The following is a 14,421-nucleotide window of genomic DNA, read 5'->3' on the forward strand; positions in this document are numbered from 1 at the left end:
GTACCGATCTGACGTCCGGTATGGCCGCCACAGCAGCCATTATGAAAATTTTGTTTTTGCTACCCATGAATGGAGATCAATATCTTGTAAATATTTCTATCTCTACTCCTGTCTAAACGAATTGCTATATCAATATGAGGCTTTCAGCAATAGACTTCTTATGACACTTAGTTAGTCCTAAATGAAATTGGTGCCAGTCGTAAGTAGTATATGGGGCCGGCCCCATATTCAACTGTCATTCATCCAATATAGATGTCATAATGACTGTCTTAAATTTTGTTATAATTACTCCCCGTAATGGATGATCATTATGACCTGGGGCTTTTACCAAAAACTGTTCTGAAGATGTTAACTTTCTCCTAAATAAAAATGATGCAAAGCTGACAACCAATATGTTTTGCAACAGCAGCTAATTTGAAAATCTTGTTGTTCCTGACGATTTCAGCGCTCGACAGTTAAAAGGAACTAATGGTTACATCTTGAATTCCCGGAAATTCTTTTCGGCCATTAATACCTTCGAGGAACTCTTGTTTTGCTCTGTCTGCTAAGCAGTTGCGATTTTAATGTAACTTAATAATATGAACGGCAGGCTGTATACTAATGGCATAAAAATTGTTTGGTTATTAAAACAAGAAAGGTTTTATCATGCACGGCAAATTGGAGAAAAATGCCATATCCAGAGACACGCCCAGGCGATCGACCCAGCATAGTCTGCGCAGGATTCAAACCCGCAACTTTCAAAAATGTAGCTCTCTTCCAATGTACTGCATGATGGTGATGTTGTTTTGGGTTTAACGCCATTTTTCAGTGCAAGACAGACTATACATGGCCGCCAGTATAATTGGTGGAGGAAGAACCCGAGAAAACCCCGGTAAGAACTATCTATCCGCAGGAAGACACTGGCTAACTTTCCCACATATAGCCATTGGCCGAGCCTGAGATTCGAACCCACGCGGATCGAGGTGAGATGGCAGAGATATACATGGGCGCTATAGACTAATCGACCGGCAACACGATTTACCACAACCATCCAGGGCCTCAAATGATACTGTAAATCAAACATTTTTGACCCGTGACTTGGACCAGAGTAGTGTTTTTAGAACAGGCACTAAAAGCGGCTCTTGAATGTGCTTTTTTATATATAAATTTTTTAATATCAAAAGAGTGCACAAAATCGTTTTTCTGCTCTGTTGACACAAAGTACAATTATGCACACTCGGTATATACACGTACATATATGTCTTCAATAGATGATACACCTTTTGGGGGGGCTTTAACATCGGGTAAATAACTTTTGTATTAAAAAGGAGTAAACATCTAACAGAATAATAAGGCGTGAGGGAATGTCAACATTACGTGATTTTGTCACCAGGTACTGCAAGATGGATGAAACCTGATACAGGTTATGACGTAACGTAATTTAATACATGTGAATATCCGATTCGATGACTTTTTGTCAGCTGCGAAACTTACTGGCGAATTAAAATAGCGATACAATTTCGATTTGATGGTAAACTTGTTATTGCTTACACCTGTTTTGACAGGTTTGGACATAAATTAAGTAGTGACCTTTACGATTACCGTACTGCGCTGTTAGAACAGTCATTCTTGTCTCTGGTCTCGTGGCTGTATTATGGAGTATACCATCTCCACTGTATCAGCATTTACTTTGGCCAATTTTTATTGAAACGCCGTGTTTCAAACGTAGATATGCATGCAAGAATGTGAAGAACATCCTAGGCGAGACATTCCCATGTAATCTTTGTAGTAAGAACCACGTGGTGTAGGAGAAATTCAAGGGCGATAAGCTAAAAGGGTCTGTAGAATGATTATTTATGAATGACGGGTTTGTTGGAGCAACATATTAGTGTGGGTGTCAGTTTCAGTGGAATTAGGGTGGGCGCAGCTTGTATGAACAAGTTGGATTAAGTTAAATGATTTAACAATTCTATACGGGAAATGTGACACGATAAACCGTTTTTAGTTTCCTCTCCTTTTTGGGTCGTTGCGCTAAATATTTTAGCCATGCGACTTAATGAACACAACACAGAACTATAAATTGTAATTAATTCTGACTGACCTAAATTACATTATGTTAATTATAAATAGGTTTATGTATTCTAGAACAAAATTTGTTGATTAGTTTCTTAAACTTCATCACCCCCCACACACACCCCAAGTCCGAAACGTTTCAAAGTTATTTTGAAACAACCCACAGAAATGTGCAGGTGCGCGCATGCATAAAAGTCTTTACTTGATAGAGGAAAGGTATTCAGACCATCTGGAACAGTGATCAGATTCATCACTGACCTGCAGGTTTAAGGGATCAGTTTCAAAGGTGAATATCATTGTCCAGAAACCTGCAAAAATATATAGTTGTTTTAGTTCGAGTTTATTAAATACTGTTAAATAGTGTGTGTGTGTGTGTGTGTGTGTGTGTGTGTGTGTGTGTGTGTGACTTGGATTTTTTTGTGTAGCTTTAACAATTTTTCGGTCATATCGCTACGATGTCTGCAGTGTGGCAGTTTATAGTGATGTCTAGCACTAGGGCATCATGACTCAGACATGTAGCATGATGTCCCACCCAGTCACATTATCCAGACACCAAGCCGACCAGTCCTAACACTAACCTCTTAATGCTGAGCGCCATTTTTGTAAGTCTTAAATATTTGTAATTAACATAATTATAGACCGCTCTGGTGGCCTAGTGGTTAGAGCGTCCGCTTCGGATGCGGAAGGTCGCGGGTTCGATCCCCGGTCGAGTCATATCAAAGACTTATAAAAATGACACTAACAGCTGCCTTGCTTGGCGTTCAGCATTAAGAGGTTAGTGTTCGAACTCCGACCAAGTCATACAAAATACTTATAAAAATATGTTACTAGCAGCTACCTCGCTAGATGCTTAGCACTAAGAGGTTAGTGTTAGGACTGGTCTGCCTGGTGTCAGGATAATGTGACTGGGTGGGACATCATGCTACATGTCTGCGGCATGATGCCCCAGTGCTAGACATCACTATAAACTGCCACAATGCAGACATCGTAGCGATATGACTGAAAAATTGTTAATGCTACGTTAAAAATCCAAAACACATCACATCACATAATGGATTATAGGCACCACCAGCATCCATAATTCTTTGCAGTGTATAAATGTGTTGTTTCTTTTTGTGGTGGGTTGCAGTGCTGATTTAAAGCAAATATATGGCAAAATACACGGTGTAATTACCAAAGTAGTCTAATGAAGCTTAACTATTCAGACAATGTAAAAATTGATCAGGAAACAGCTTTCTTGAATGTAAAAATGCGCTAATGACCATGGGATAGTCTTACGTGGAAGACCAATTTAGCAGCCATGTGGGTCCCCAAGTGGCTGAGTGGGTCTAAAGCGCTCACCTTTACGGATCACAGCCATCTCACCTCTGTCTGCGTGGGTTTGAGTCTCAGGCTCGGCTGACGCGCGTACGTGAGAAAGCTTGCCAGTAGCTTCTCGTCGGTCAGTAGTTCTTCCCGGGGTTTTCCAGAGTTCTTCCTCCACCATTAATACTGGCCGCAATGTATAGCCGATCTTGTGCTGAAAAATGGCGTTAAACCCTACAACAACAACAACCAGCCATGTGTAAGGGGTGCACGTCCATATGCCATGTACGAAAGTTGCAAACAGATTTTGAAAACTATTGTTATAAATCTCGTCGTGTTGTATCCACTGTTTCTGTTACAATTCAAAGCAGTAATGTTTAAAGTATAAATCGATATCCAGTAAGATGGAGAAATTATTATTATTATTATTATTATTATTATTATTATTATTATTATTATAACTTTAGGTGTTTTTCCACCAAAACGGGAAAAAAATATTTCTGAGCTCACGAGAGTAGCACGTAATAGCCAAGTAATTCACTTAAGGAATGAACATTATATGCAAATATTTTGAATAGTTGTCAGTGACATATGACGTTGCGTCCGAATTGTAAATATGTTTTGTTTGAATCCATAATTTGCGATCTAAAAATAAACTGCATTGACATACTTTATTTGTTGCAACGAATTTGAATTAATGAAGTAAAACATACAACCCCTTTTGCTCAGTTGACAGATCTTAAAAGCTGTTGGAATCGCAGGTGTATTATGCGCCATACAAGTGAAAAATAAGTTACTCCCCCTCCACTGTATTTCAAGAAAATAAATTTGGTAAAATATGGTTAAACAACTTTTTTTTTTAAGGTAAATACATAGATAATTGGGGTGTTATCTACTTTATTAGCAAGAAGCAGTAAGAAATTATGAATGACAGTAAGAAAACTTTTGCTCCACAACGGTAATTGGTACGTTGACGGTAATGACAGTAAGGCAAACTTTTTGGGCCACAAAGGTAATTTATTTGTTGACGGTAATGGCGGTAAGGCAAACTTTTGCGCCACAAAGGTAATTGATTTGTAGACGGCAATGACGGTAAGGCAACCTTCTGTGCCACAACTGTGCCACAAAGGCAATTGATTTGTAGACAGTAATGACGGTAAGGCAACCTTATGTGCCACAAAGGTAATTGATTTGTAGACAGTAATGGCGGTAAGGCAACCTTCTGTTCCACAAAGGTAATTGATTTGTAGACGGCAACGACGGTAAGGCAACCTTCTGTTCCACAAAGGTAATTGGTTTGTAGACGGCAATGACGGTAAGGCAACCTTCTGTGCCACAAAGGTAATTGATTTTCGTGACAGTAATGACGCTAAGGCAAACGGTAATTGATGCAGATTGTTTAAGTTTGACAAATGACGGCATATTTAACCTTGATAATTGTGAATGCTAAACAAAGTATCCCTGATGCTGAAGTCTTGTCTTTCGTTCGTTCCTCTCAACACTTCATATGTCCATGACACATCTGCTGTTCAAAAGTACAACCACAGAGGAGATGAAGGTTAAACTTCCTCTCAAAAAGAACGCGAAAACTATTAGCGTACAGTGTGTATAGGAGGGTTGGGTATTTTCATCAATGGTACAATCGGAAGTGTTTTAATGTATGTACAGTATCAGAAATGGCGTATAATATTCAAACTGGCCTGTGCATTTTTATGTACCTTTTCCATCTTTTATAATATTATGAATGATGGTATAAATAGTTCTACAGTAGTGTATTACAAAGGGGTCAATGGTCCTATTTGGTTTATATCTGTCTATTCTGTCCTTCACAGCTTTTGAAACTTGATACTTTATAATAATGCATATATTTTTTCAAGTGCACAACCTTTACAAAATATTTTTTTGCCATGCGTACCACATGGTCATGATGAAGAATCAGATAAAACTGAATGAACTGAAATTTAATAGTATGTAATTGAATTGATATCACATTATTTTTTTCAGTCACAATACCAGCAATGAAGACAAAGATGAAGGACACTGTTTTAGAGGAAAATAAACAATTACAGCTTCAGTGTAATGTGAAGAAAGCGCCTGTTCCAAAGGCAGAATTCATCTGGTTTAAGGATGGAGTCGTTATCAAACAGAAAAAAATCCAGATTAAACATGGAAAGTAAGTCGGCATGAGTATGTGACTCAGTGCTTATTGCAAGTAAAATTATATTTATTATTTCCAGATCAAATATCGATTGTCAGTTTTATGAGTACATTTAAGTTACAAAAAGTTGATTATTGCATTCCAGTTTATGAGTACATTTAAGTTAAAAGTGGAAGATTATAACATTTCAGTTTTATTAGCACATTTAAGTTTTAAAAGTGGATGATTATAGCATTTCAGTTTTATTAGTATATTTAAGTTTTAAAAGTGGATGATTATAGCATTTCAGTTTTATGAATACATTGAAGTTAAAAAAGTGGAGGATTATGGCTTTTAAGATTTATACGTTTAAGTTTTAAAAAATGGAAGATTATACCATTTTAGTTGCCCACTGTAGGTAACTTATGGACGCTCCTTACCTAGATGATGTTAAAAGAACCTAGGAGAATTGGAAACAAAATTGAAAGTTGCCTGAACTGCATTTTCAGTCGCATTTTATTTTAGAATAAAATAAGCATATTAAACCATGTCCTCACACTACAAATAATAATTTTACTAATTTTAAAAAGAATGGAAACTAATTTGTTATATATTAATCTCTGATTGCAGGAAGGGTTCTCGGTTACGCATACGACATGTTGCGATAGCTGACGAGGGGAAATACGCATGCATAGTAAAGAACGCAGCTGGCAGTGTTAAGCAAGAAGCTATGATAAAAATAGGTAAGTTGAAACTTCACTTCAAGGCCTTTTGAAACCATCTTCATTTTTTAACATGTTACCCGATGCATGATGGTGTAGCATGATGGTGCAGCACGAGTAGAATTCGTCTCTTTACAGTGATATTAATTTACGTGTTTACTGCATTTCCAGAAAGAAAGAAAAAACAATGTTTTAAAATATGTCTGGTTAAGAGGATTTATAGATATTCACAATCAGCTATTTTTTTTTCTTTCAAAAATGTACTCATTACATTTTACATTAAATATGGTATTTTGTCAAAACTTTGTGATAAGATCTTTATATATGTGGTTAATTTTATATATGAAAACTCTAAAACGTAGAAAGAAAAAAATATATAACTGAATTAAATAAAAACAACAACTGAAAAAAGTACAGTGGTGAAATAATAGAAAAGAATAAAATGAAAATAAAAAAAATATTTTGAGGTTAAAAAGGTCAGTTATAGTGTCTGTTGATTGTGAAGTAACTATCAACATCCGAAGAAATATTAATTATATTTCTGTCTAACCTATTTTCATTTATAATTGAGTGCTCAATAACATTTTATTTTGCCTAACACTGTTGTGAAATTTAGCTACTTCAAGTCCACAAGAAAAAAGGAAATAATGGAAAAGAAATGTGCGTCATTTCTGAGTTCTTTTCTTTGCGATCGCATCTTTTAGTCACGTAGTTTAGCGAACTTAAGCAATGCACTTTTAATCCGTGCTTCAGCCGCTTTGGTTCTTGCATTTAGAGACTGAAATCGCTTCTACCTATGTCACATGGTGTATCCTCCAAAGGAAAGAAATAAAAGTTGATGAAATTTGCCTGCAAATGTACTCGCTTATAAATCGAATTAAACAGCAAAGAACAAAGATCCTGATGTGCCGTAATATAATGCGCCTGCAGATAAGGGTTTATGTTGTTCGTTCTATTGATTACTCCTAATAAACTGCACAGACCCAGAAATGGGACTGTGCAGTTTGCATTTTGACACGACTTATAAGCGAGTATATACGGTAGTTTGTCGAGTTCATTCCACTTTGCGCAATTCAAGCGTTTGACAATATGACGCCTCTGTTGAAAACAATGAAGTCGTCTCGATAAAATACGTAACTCACTTTTCTGAAACAAGATTCAGTGTCTAGATTATCGGTCGAGAAGGCTTAATTTTAAAGTATAATGTAGCGAAAAGATAGGTTTAATTCCACCAGGAAGCTTTCGATTAGCGTTCATAATTGGCAGTCAAATGCTATTGATGTACGGCATTTTGACGGGTTTGCCTGTTTTTCATTACATTAGTTACGAATACATAAATAATTAAAATCTCGAACCATCTGACCTATCGACTAGCGCAGCCGCTAAATACTGTGTTGATCAAGAAAGTTTACCGGCAACAAATATGAAACAGACGGTAGCCTGGATTATGAAGTAATTTGTAAACACAGGTAACTGGCTCGATAGATTTGCTTGTAGCGTCATATTTACCCCTTGCCAAAATCAATAATTTCTAGGGTACAGACACGTTATCAGAGAATCAATTCAACAACATGCATCACTGCTTTAACCCCACAGACGGTGTGCATTTTTATACGACAGTATGCTCCAGTTTCTTTTGCAAATATTTATTTGTGCATGAGCTGGTCGCAATTCACTCTTTAGAGAACTTGCAGACAAATTAACGTTTCTATTGAAGTCATAATCAACAGAAAGTGGATCATGCAAAAAGTAAACGGGTTTTACTTTATTGGTGACACATAACTGGAGAAAGTCCTCAAGATATGAATGCTTCGAGAAAGTGGTATATTTTTATGGTGTCCAAGGATATTGCGTCTCTTTTGAAACGTTTTTCATCTGGTCTAACTTTCACAATGTAGTCTCACAGACTACATACGGTGCCTGATAAAACTTAATTTAAATGTTTTCTCGAGTGTAGAGTGTGCCAGTGAACCAGTGCTAAATAGATTCGTCACTCACAAACTTTCCCGTATTTATTCATGGATGTACTTTGGTCCAGGTTCTGACAATTTGCTAAACACGAGATTCTACAAATTTAAAAGAAAATCAATGCACAGTAAACTTCGTCTGTAACGAGGTTAAGTATATTTGAAAATTTAGCTACGTTATACTGATCACCTTGTATACATATTTGAAAATAAAGTTCCATTTTTTTCTGGGGAATGAAAGCGTGATTGTTTGAATCGGTTTCTCGCTCTGTCAGCTTTCACTATTTGTGAATTTTACTACCATTTTTTCTGAATTGGTCGATTGCCTTGCAAATATAGCAATACTCGTCAACAGCCAGTCTATTCTAGGTGTGTACTGTGTTGGTAGCTTGGAGACTGAAGTGATTAGTTCTGGGAAAGAAAGATAGGTGACCGAGATATTTCATTATTTTTACCAAATTACTTTTTTGTTGCTTTTTTATTTTTCACAACCAGTGTATCTTAATTTAGTTCAAATACAGATAAAGTATATGCTTTGTACTATCTTAAATTGAATGCCCCAATTACACCTCAAATTGCGTGTTATGTTTCAGCCTTGCCCAATATACTTCCATATTATTTATCATTTAGAGAAAGAGAAAAGAGTCTTGCACAATTGTACTGGTCTAAACTACTATGGTGTACTCTTGATTGTCAGTTGTCATTAAAACAACCAAATAATTTGAATATCTCCTTGATAATTATCAGGTTTCGTTACTAACAATGAACTCCCGGTCTGAGTTCAATAGGAATCCATTCTCTTTTTTTCTTTCTCCACGTAGGGTGCAATTCTCTAAGTGGGGTCTTTTTGAAAATGGCTCATTGCAAATGACGATTTTAGCCTTCTACGTGGGGGACAGTAATATTAGTAAACAATTTGATAACTTTTCGTGGCCTTTTTATTCCAAAGTACATTCCACAAACTTATCATACAGTCTAGGACCACGGTCGTGTAATACCATCCTCGTAGCACATTTTGGTTTCTTTCTCCTTAAGAATTTAAGTCTAGGGGTCGTAATGGAGGTATTTGTATGCGTTGTTATAATTGATTCTCATTTTTTATTTCAGTTTTTATCTGTATCAGCATTTACGGAAGCTCATATATATGAGCAGTGTCTAACGCCGTTTATAATTATTTATTTATTTTAAAAAAAAATAAAAAGTATATTTTGAGACATAACGAACTATTGAAGTTTGGAGACCATTGTATCTGCACAAATCAATGCGCCAACTTTCGCACAAGTTGCAACAATTAAACTATTGTCACATGTTTCCACGATATGGTAGAATGCACCTAAACTATATTTTAAAAAAATTATTTAGATAAAGCACTTCAAATCAACAGAAAAATGGCTCCATTTTATTTTTTCCGTCTTCTATTTTTGTTATAGGTCTCAAATGTCATTATTGTCTGAATAATAGCGCTGTATAATTTTATTTCGGCTAATCGGTAAAACAAAAAACATACACTGATTGTCTGGCGCTCTGTGCCACGGCAAATCATGGTCTGTGTTGTTTGCAGTTAGACCCGACTTTTATGCCAGATAGCGCTGTAAAGAGTCTTTAAGTAAACCAATAATTTCTGCTCCTGTCCAGCAGAATCGGACGCCATGGACCGATGAAACTAAAAAAAAATAATAATAATATTGCGGCAGGTATGTTACGTAATTAAGATTAGCTCCTTTACATCAGCTTTTACCAGTGCTGCCAGTAAATAATTTCGAAAAAAAGAGTTCAATTTCAGTTTTCTGCAAAACACAACTAATAATCTTAATTTTTAAAAATGGGTACTGACTGCGGGATTCACACAAGAAAAGCATAGATGGAAACCATATTTTTTTTCCAATCCCAACCCACTCCACTCGAATCGACCCTTTTATCATCCCCGGGGATCAATAGAGGATTTGAAACCTTTCTTGTCATGGTCTTGTCTTAATGAAACGTCATACCAAAGATGACCACTGCTTCTAAATCGGTGTAGATGGAGTTCTGGTTACAAGAAATTATTTACATTATCTACGAAAATGGGACCATTGACTTACCTCCACCATGATCACCCCTCTCAAATGGTCCAGATGGAGTTCATTTACAAGGAGAACGGACGGACGGATAGCCACACTGACAGACGGACGGAAGAAAATGACCAGTCAAATTATATCCAAAAGTGTGGATACAAAAAAATATTCTGAAGGCGCTAATACAAATTTCCAGTCCATTGAATGTTTGATCCGCAGGGGTTAATGAATAACTAAGTTATTTGTAATTAAATACATACCTGTCAATTACAAATCAGTAATTAACATCTACACATGGTTGAAGGTACATGAGAATGTCACTTACATGTTATAAGATATTTTAATTTGAATACGCTATGCCTACTTGGCATGTTTGGTCACTGAATACCAGAGATAAGAAAATAACAAATGGTACAAGTACATCAACGTTAGGAAACCTGACCGGTCATTTTTAACTACGTGGAGCGCTGGAGCGCTACTTCTTATACTTATTGTGCGGCATGCATGATTTTTAAATTCATAATATTTACATAAACTTTGGCTTACTTAAAACAGGATATATTTGTAGTCAAGCGAAAAGTGTTGACATAAATGTGTCATTTATGCGAAACTGTACGACAGACACACTCACTCTTGTTACTTTCACCTAGTATCTTTCAGTATGTATGTATGTATGTATGTATGCATCTCTCTCTCTCTCTCTCTCTCTCTCTCTCTCTATATATATATATATATATATATATATATATATATATATATATATATATATATATATATATATATATATATATATGCACAACACTCTGGGCCTAAAATTTATGCTTGAGCTTGTCATTCTGTATCGACCAATTGCAAATGACGTCGCTTTTGAATTCTCGCTTCTAACTGGCTGATAGTTGAAACTCGATCTCGTACTCAAGTTCCGAGGTTTACGATTTCAGACACTTCTTTCTGTTACGTTTTCATTTTCAATATATATAACACTTACACAATAAACACTTTGGAAACAAATACACAGCTATCTGCTGGTTGGCATGTGCTGTGTGCCTTTGCAATTGCGTGTTCTTCATCTTGCTCCCCCTCAATGAAGGGGAAGCCTTCGATATCTCGACTGTTGACTCGTGTTTCTTCCATATGAAAGATGCAACGGGCGTTGTTTGGCAATCAGAGTTCTTCTTCTGGTTCTGCGGCTCCAATATTCTATAACATTCGTATGTTGAGACTCCTTACTCCACTAAAATTTCTGACTTAATTGGTTGATGTCAAATTGCTGACAAATTAGAAGCGAGGCTTCATTTCGTCCTGAAGCTTTTAAAATATCCGACCTCAAGTTCCCCATATTCTTTCTCGGTTTGTATGGCTTCTTTGTCTAGGATGAAATTACTGCAAAAACCTGTCTTGAAAGACCACTTCTATGAGAGACCGCCTTCCTTGAGAGACCAGGTTCTCCGTGCACGGATTTATTGATTATATATTATGACTTTTCATGAGAGATCCCATTGGTTTGAGGATATATATATATATATATATATATATATATATATATATATATATATATATATATATATATATATATATATATATATATATATATATATATATATATATATATATATATATATATTATATCAATGAACATTTTGCGATGATAGCTCAGGAAGAGCTCAAGGATTCCCTTTTATTTTTTTTATGATTTGATACACTTGATTCACCTGCTACATGCTCGAAGACCTAATCCTAACGATAATATTTACCTAACTCATATTATCAGTTTGTGTTTGCCAGAATTGATAAGATCGGTCATTTTTTTTTTTACATCAGTATCTTGATTTTTAAACAAAATCCATGTCATGGTAGAGGTCTGACAGTGGCTAGTCTGAGTTCCCAAGATTTGTGCTCAACTAATCATATGAATGTAGACAGAGAAAAGAAAATTAACCCCAGTAGGAAAAAAAATGGTTCTCAGAGGGTTTGTCTATAACAAGTTCGATGTTTGTTAGAACTAATGAAGGGTTTTTAGTAGTTATTGTATTTTCTAATCGAGCATCGGCAAGGAACGTTTGAATTCATCAGTAAATGAAAAATTAAATGTAAGTGACTTCATACTCTGCAGTGACAGTTATAATAACTTTGATTAATTCGGCACACTTTGAAACTTCAACTATCACTTGTCAAATACGGGCGAGAACTGGATAGTTAACTTATTTAAATTGAATTGCAGTTGTTTCCCTTTACTTTGCTTTGTATTGGCAAGGATCTGGGTCTGTATACGTTGTCGTTAGACTCGTCTTGTATGCGAGTATATGCGGTACAGTACACGGCTTTTTTGGCGGATGATCCATGCGCTTCATTTTCAGCGACCTTATTTGATTAATCTCCTTTGACGTAACATGTGTGATCAAGTTATAAGTAGCTTAGTATACATGCTAAACATAGTATAATAGTTATACCTTTTTGTACGGTATAATGGTTAAACCGTTTTTGTACAGTATGATGGTTAAACGTATTTTGTACAGCATGATTGTTAAACCTAATTTGTACAGTATGATGGCTAAACCTATTTTGCACAGTATGATGGTTTAACTTTTCCCTGGATCAAAATGTTATATCCAACACACTGCATTGGTCACTAGGATGCTCCGTCTCTGGAAATAGCATATGTTGTATGTTCATGTACAGTACTTTACATTGTATTTTTTCAGTATATTTTCTCTTGTGTTATATTTTTGTTTTGATTCATCGTGTTGGTCATTTCCACCTAGTGCACAAACTGTTGAATAGCCCGTGATACTCAAGGTCAGAGGGTTGGATACATAAGCTTGTTTTAAGACGCATGAGACACCTTTAAGTGACACTACAATGAATGAAACATTTCGTATTATATGACAGGTATATATTTGAGAATATTTTAACAAAAGGAATCAACAGTGGATTAAATGAGAGATTTAAATGAAACGGCTATTGAATTAGTGGTGTCGTTTTTCAAATATGATAACACTTGCAAGATATGAAACAGGAGTCATTCTAGAATTGATTTCTCATGTCTCTTCGCATACGTACGGGCAGATGCGCTAGGACTTGTACAGTTTTCTCAGTCACCGTTAAAGTATTGTATTAAGAAAATTGACGACTATGAATTGATCATCATTTATACTAAAGTATTTGAATGACATTGTCATTATATGTATTAAAGCATGTCTAACCAATGTACAAGTGTCAATATATATAGCTCGTGTGCTCAATTTTGCAGTATGTCGATGACCACGTTTGTTTGTTTTTTTGATATTCTGTACTGAAACCTGCAAAACTATTTAACCGTGTAACAGTTTCAAATCTTTGCTCGCATATTTAACATAGCATGATTTCGCATGTTGTTTGACAATAACTATCATTTCTGATCCCAACTCATTTTTACAGTCCGTAAAAATACGACTACAACAGGTAGGTAGATCTAATATCATTTTGTTTGCTTCTTCCTCTGTCTATCATTTCCTTGTTGAGAAACCACAAATTAACAATTAACTAACTGATGCATTTTCCTATCTACCTTTTCATATATCACTTCTACTAGATTAACAATCAAAGTCTCGGTTTTTCTTCGAGTATTTCTTTTCAACCCAATACATTGCACCATTTAAAAATGTTAGTTCTTTCATTTCTTGTGTTACCTCCTAGCATGCTTTTCCAATGTATTATACTATCCACTACGTTATGCTATCATTCATATTTCTAAAATCCCTCACGACACATTGTAATAGTAAGAATCATATGAATTGCGTTTATAAATAAGCGGAACGAACCTTTACATTCACACAACGTTCCATTTGTCCATATTTCCTTCAATTTCACCAAAACAGCGACCAATGCATCTTTTAGTTTGTCATCTGATCCAAATCAGTGTTCGCCCATTATTTTAATTATTTTTCCTATATACATATTTGTTACACTCCTGCTACTATCATATATCGCAAATACGCTCGTTGCATTAAATACGTCAAGACCCTACAATCGACAAAATAAATGACAGTTACAAAATAATCTTTAACACCACAAAGCATTAATAAATAAAAAAGAATTGTTCGCATCAGTAGATAAAAAAGAATGTTTATGCCACTTTTGAACTTTTCTGGCGAATATTTAGTTGTCTCAACAAGATTTGATGGTACATACCTCTCGTTGAAAAG

General features: G+C 35.5%; 1 protein-coding gene across 4 annotated transcripts in view; it reads left to right on the top strand.

Annotated features, from left to right (window-relative positions):
- LOC149802662 (uncharacterized) overlaps positions 1-14,421 on the top strand; it is a 68,979-nt gene that overhangs the window by 29,701 nt on the left and 24,857 nt on the right. For 2 of the 4 annotated variants that reach the window (XM_089952032.1, XM_089952030.1), the window contains exons 2-4: positions 5,362-5,530; positions 6,125-6,237; positions 13,655-13,678. In XM_089952032.1, coding sequence (XP_089808158.1) covers positions 5,362-5,530; positions 6,125-6,237; positions 13,655-13,678 — 306 coding nt within the window. The remainder of the gene's footprint in view (positions 1-5,361; positions 5,531-6,124; positions 6,238-13,654; positions 13,679-14,421) is intronic. The other 2 variants (XM_089952033.1, XM_089952031.1) reach the window with 1 other exon arrangement.

Source organism: Sinohyriopsis cumingii, chromosome 3 (genome assembly GCF_028554795.1).
Source record: "Sinohyriopsis cumingii isolate HCF-2022 chromosome 3, ASM2855479v2, whole genome shotgun sequence".
NCBI lineage: Eukaryota > Metazoa > Mollusca > Bivalvia > Unionida > Unionidae > Sinohyriopsis > Sinohyriopsis cumingii.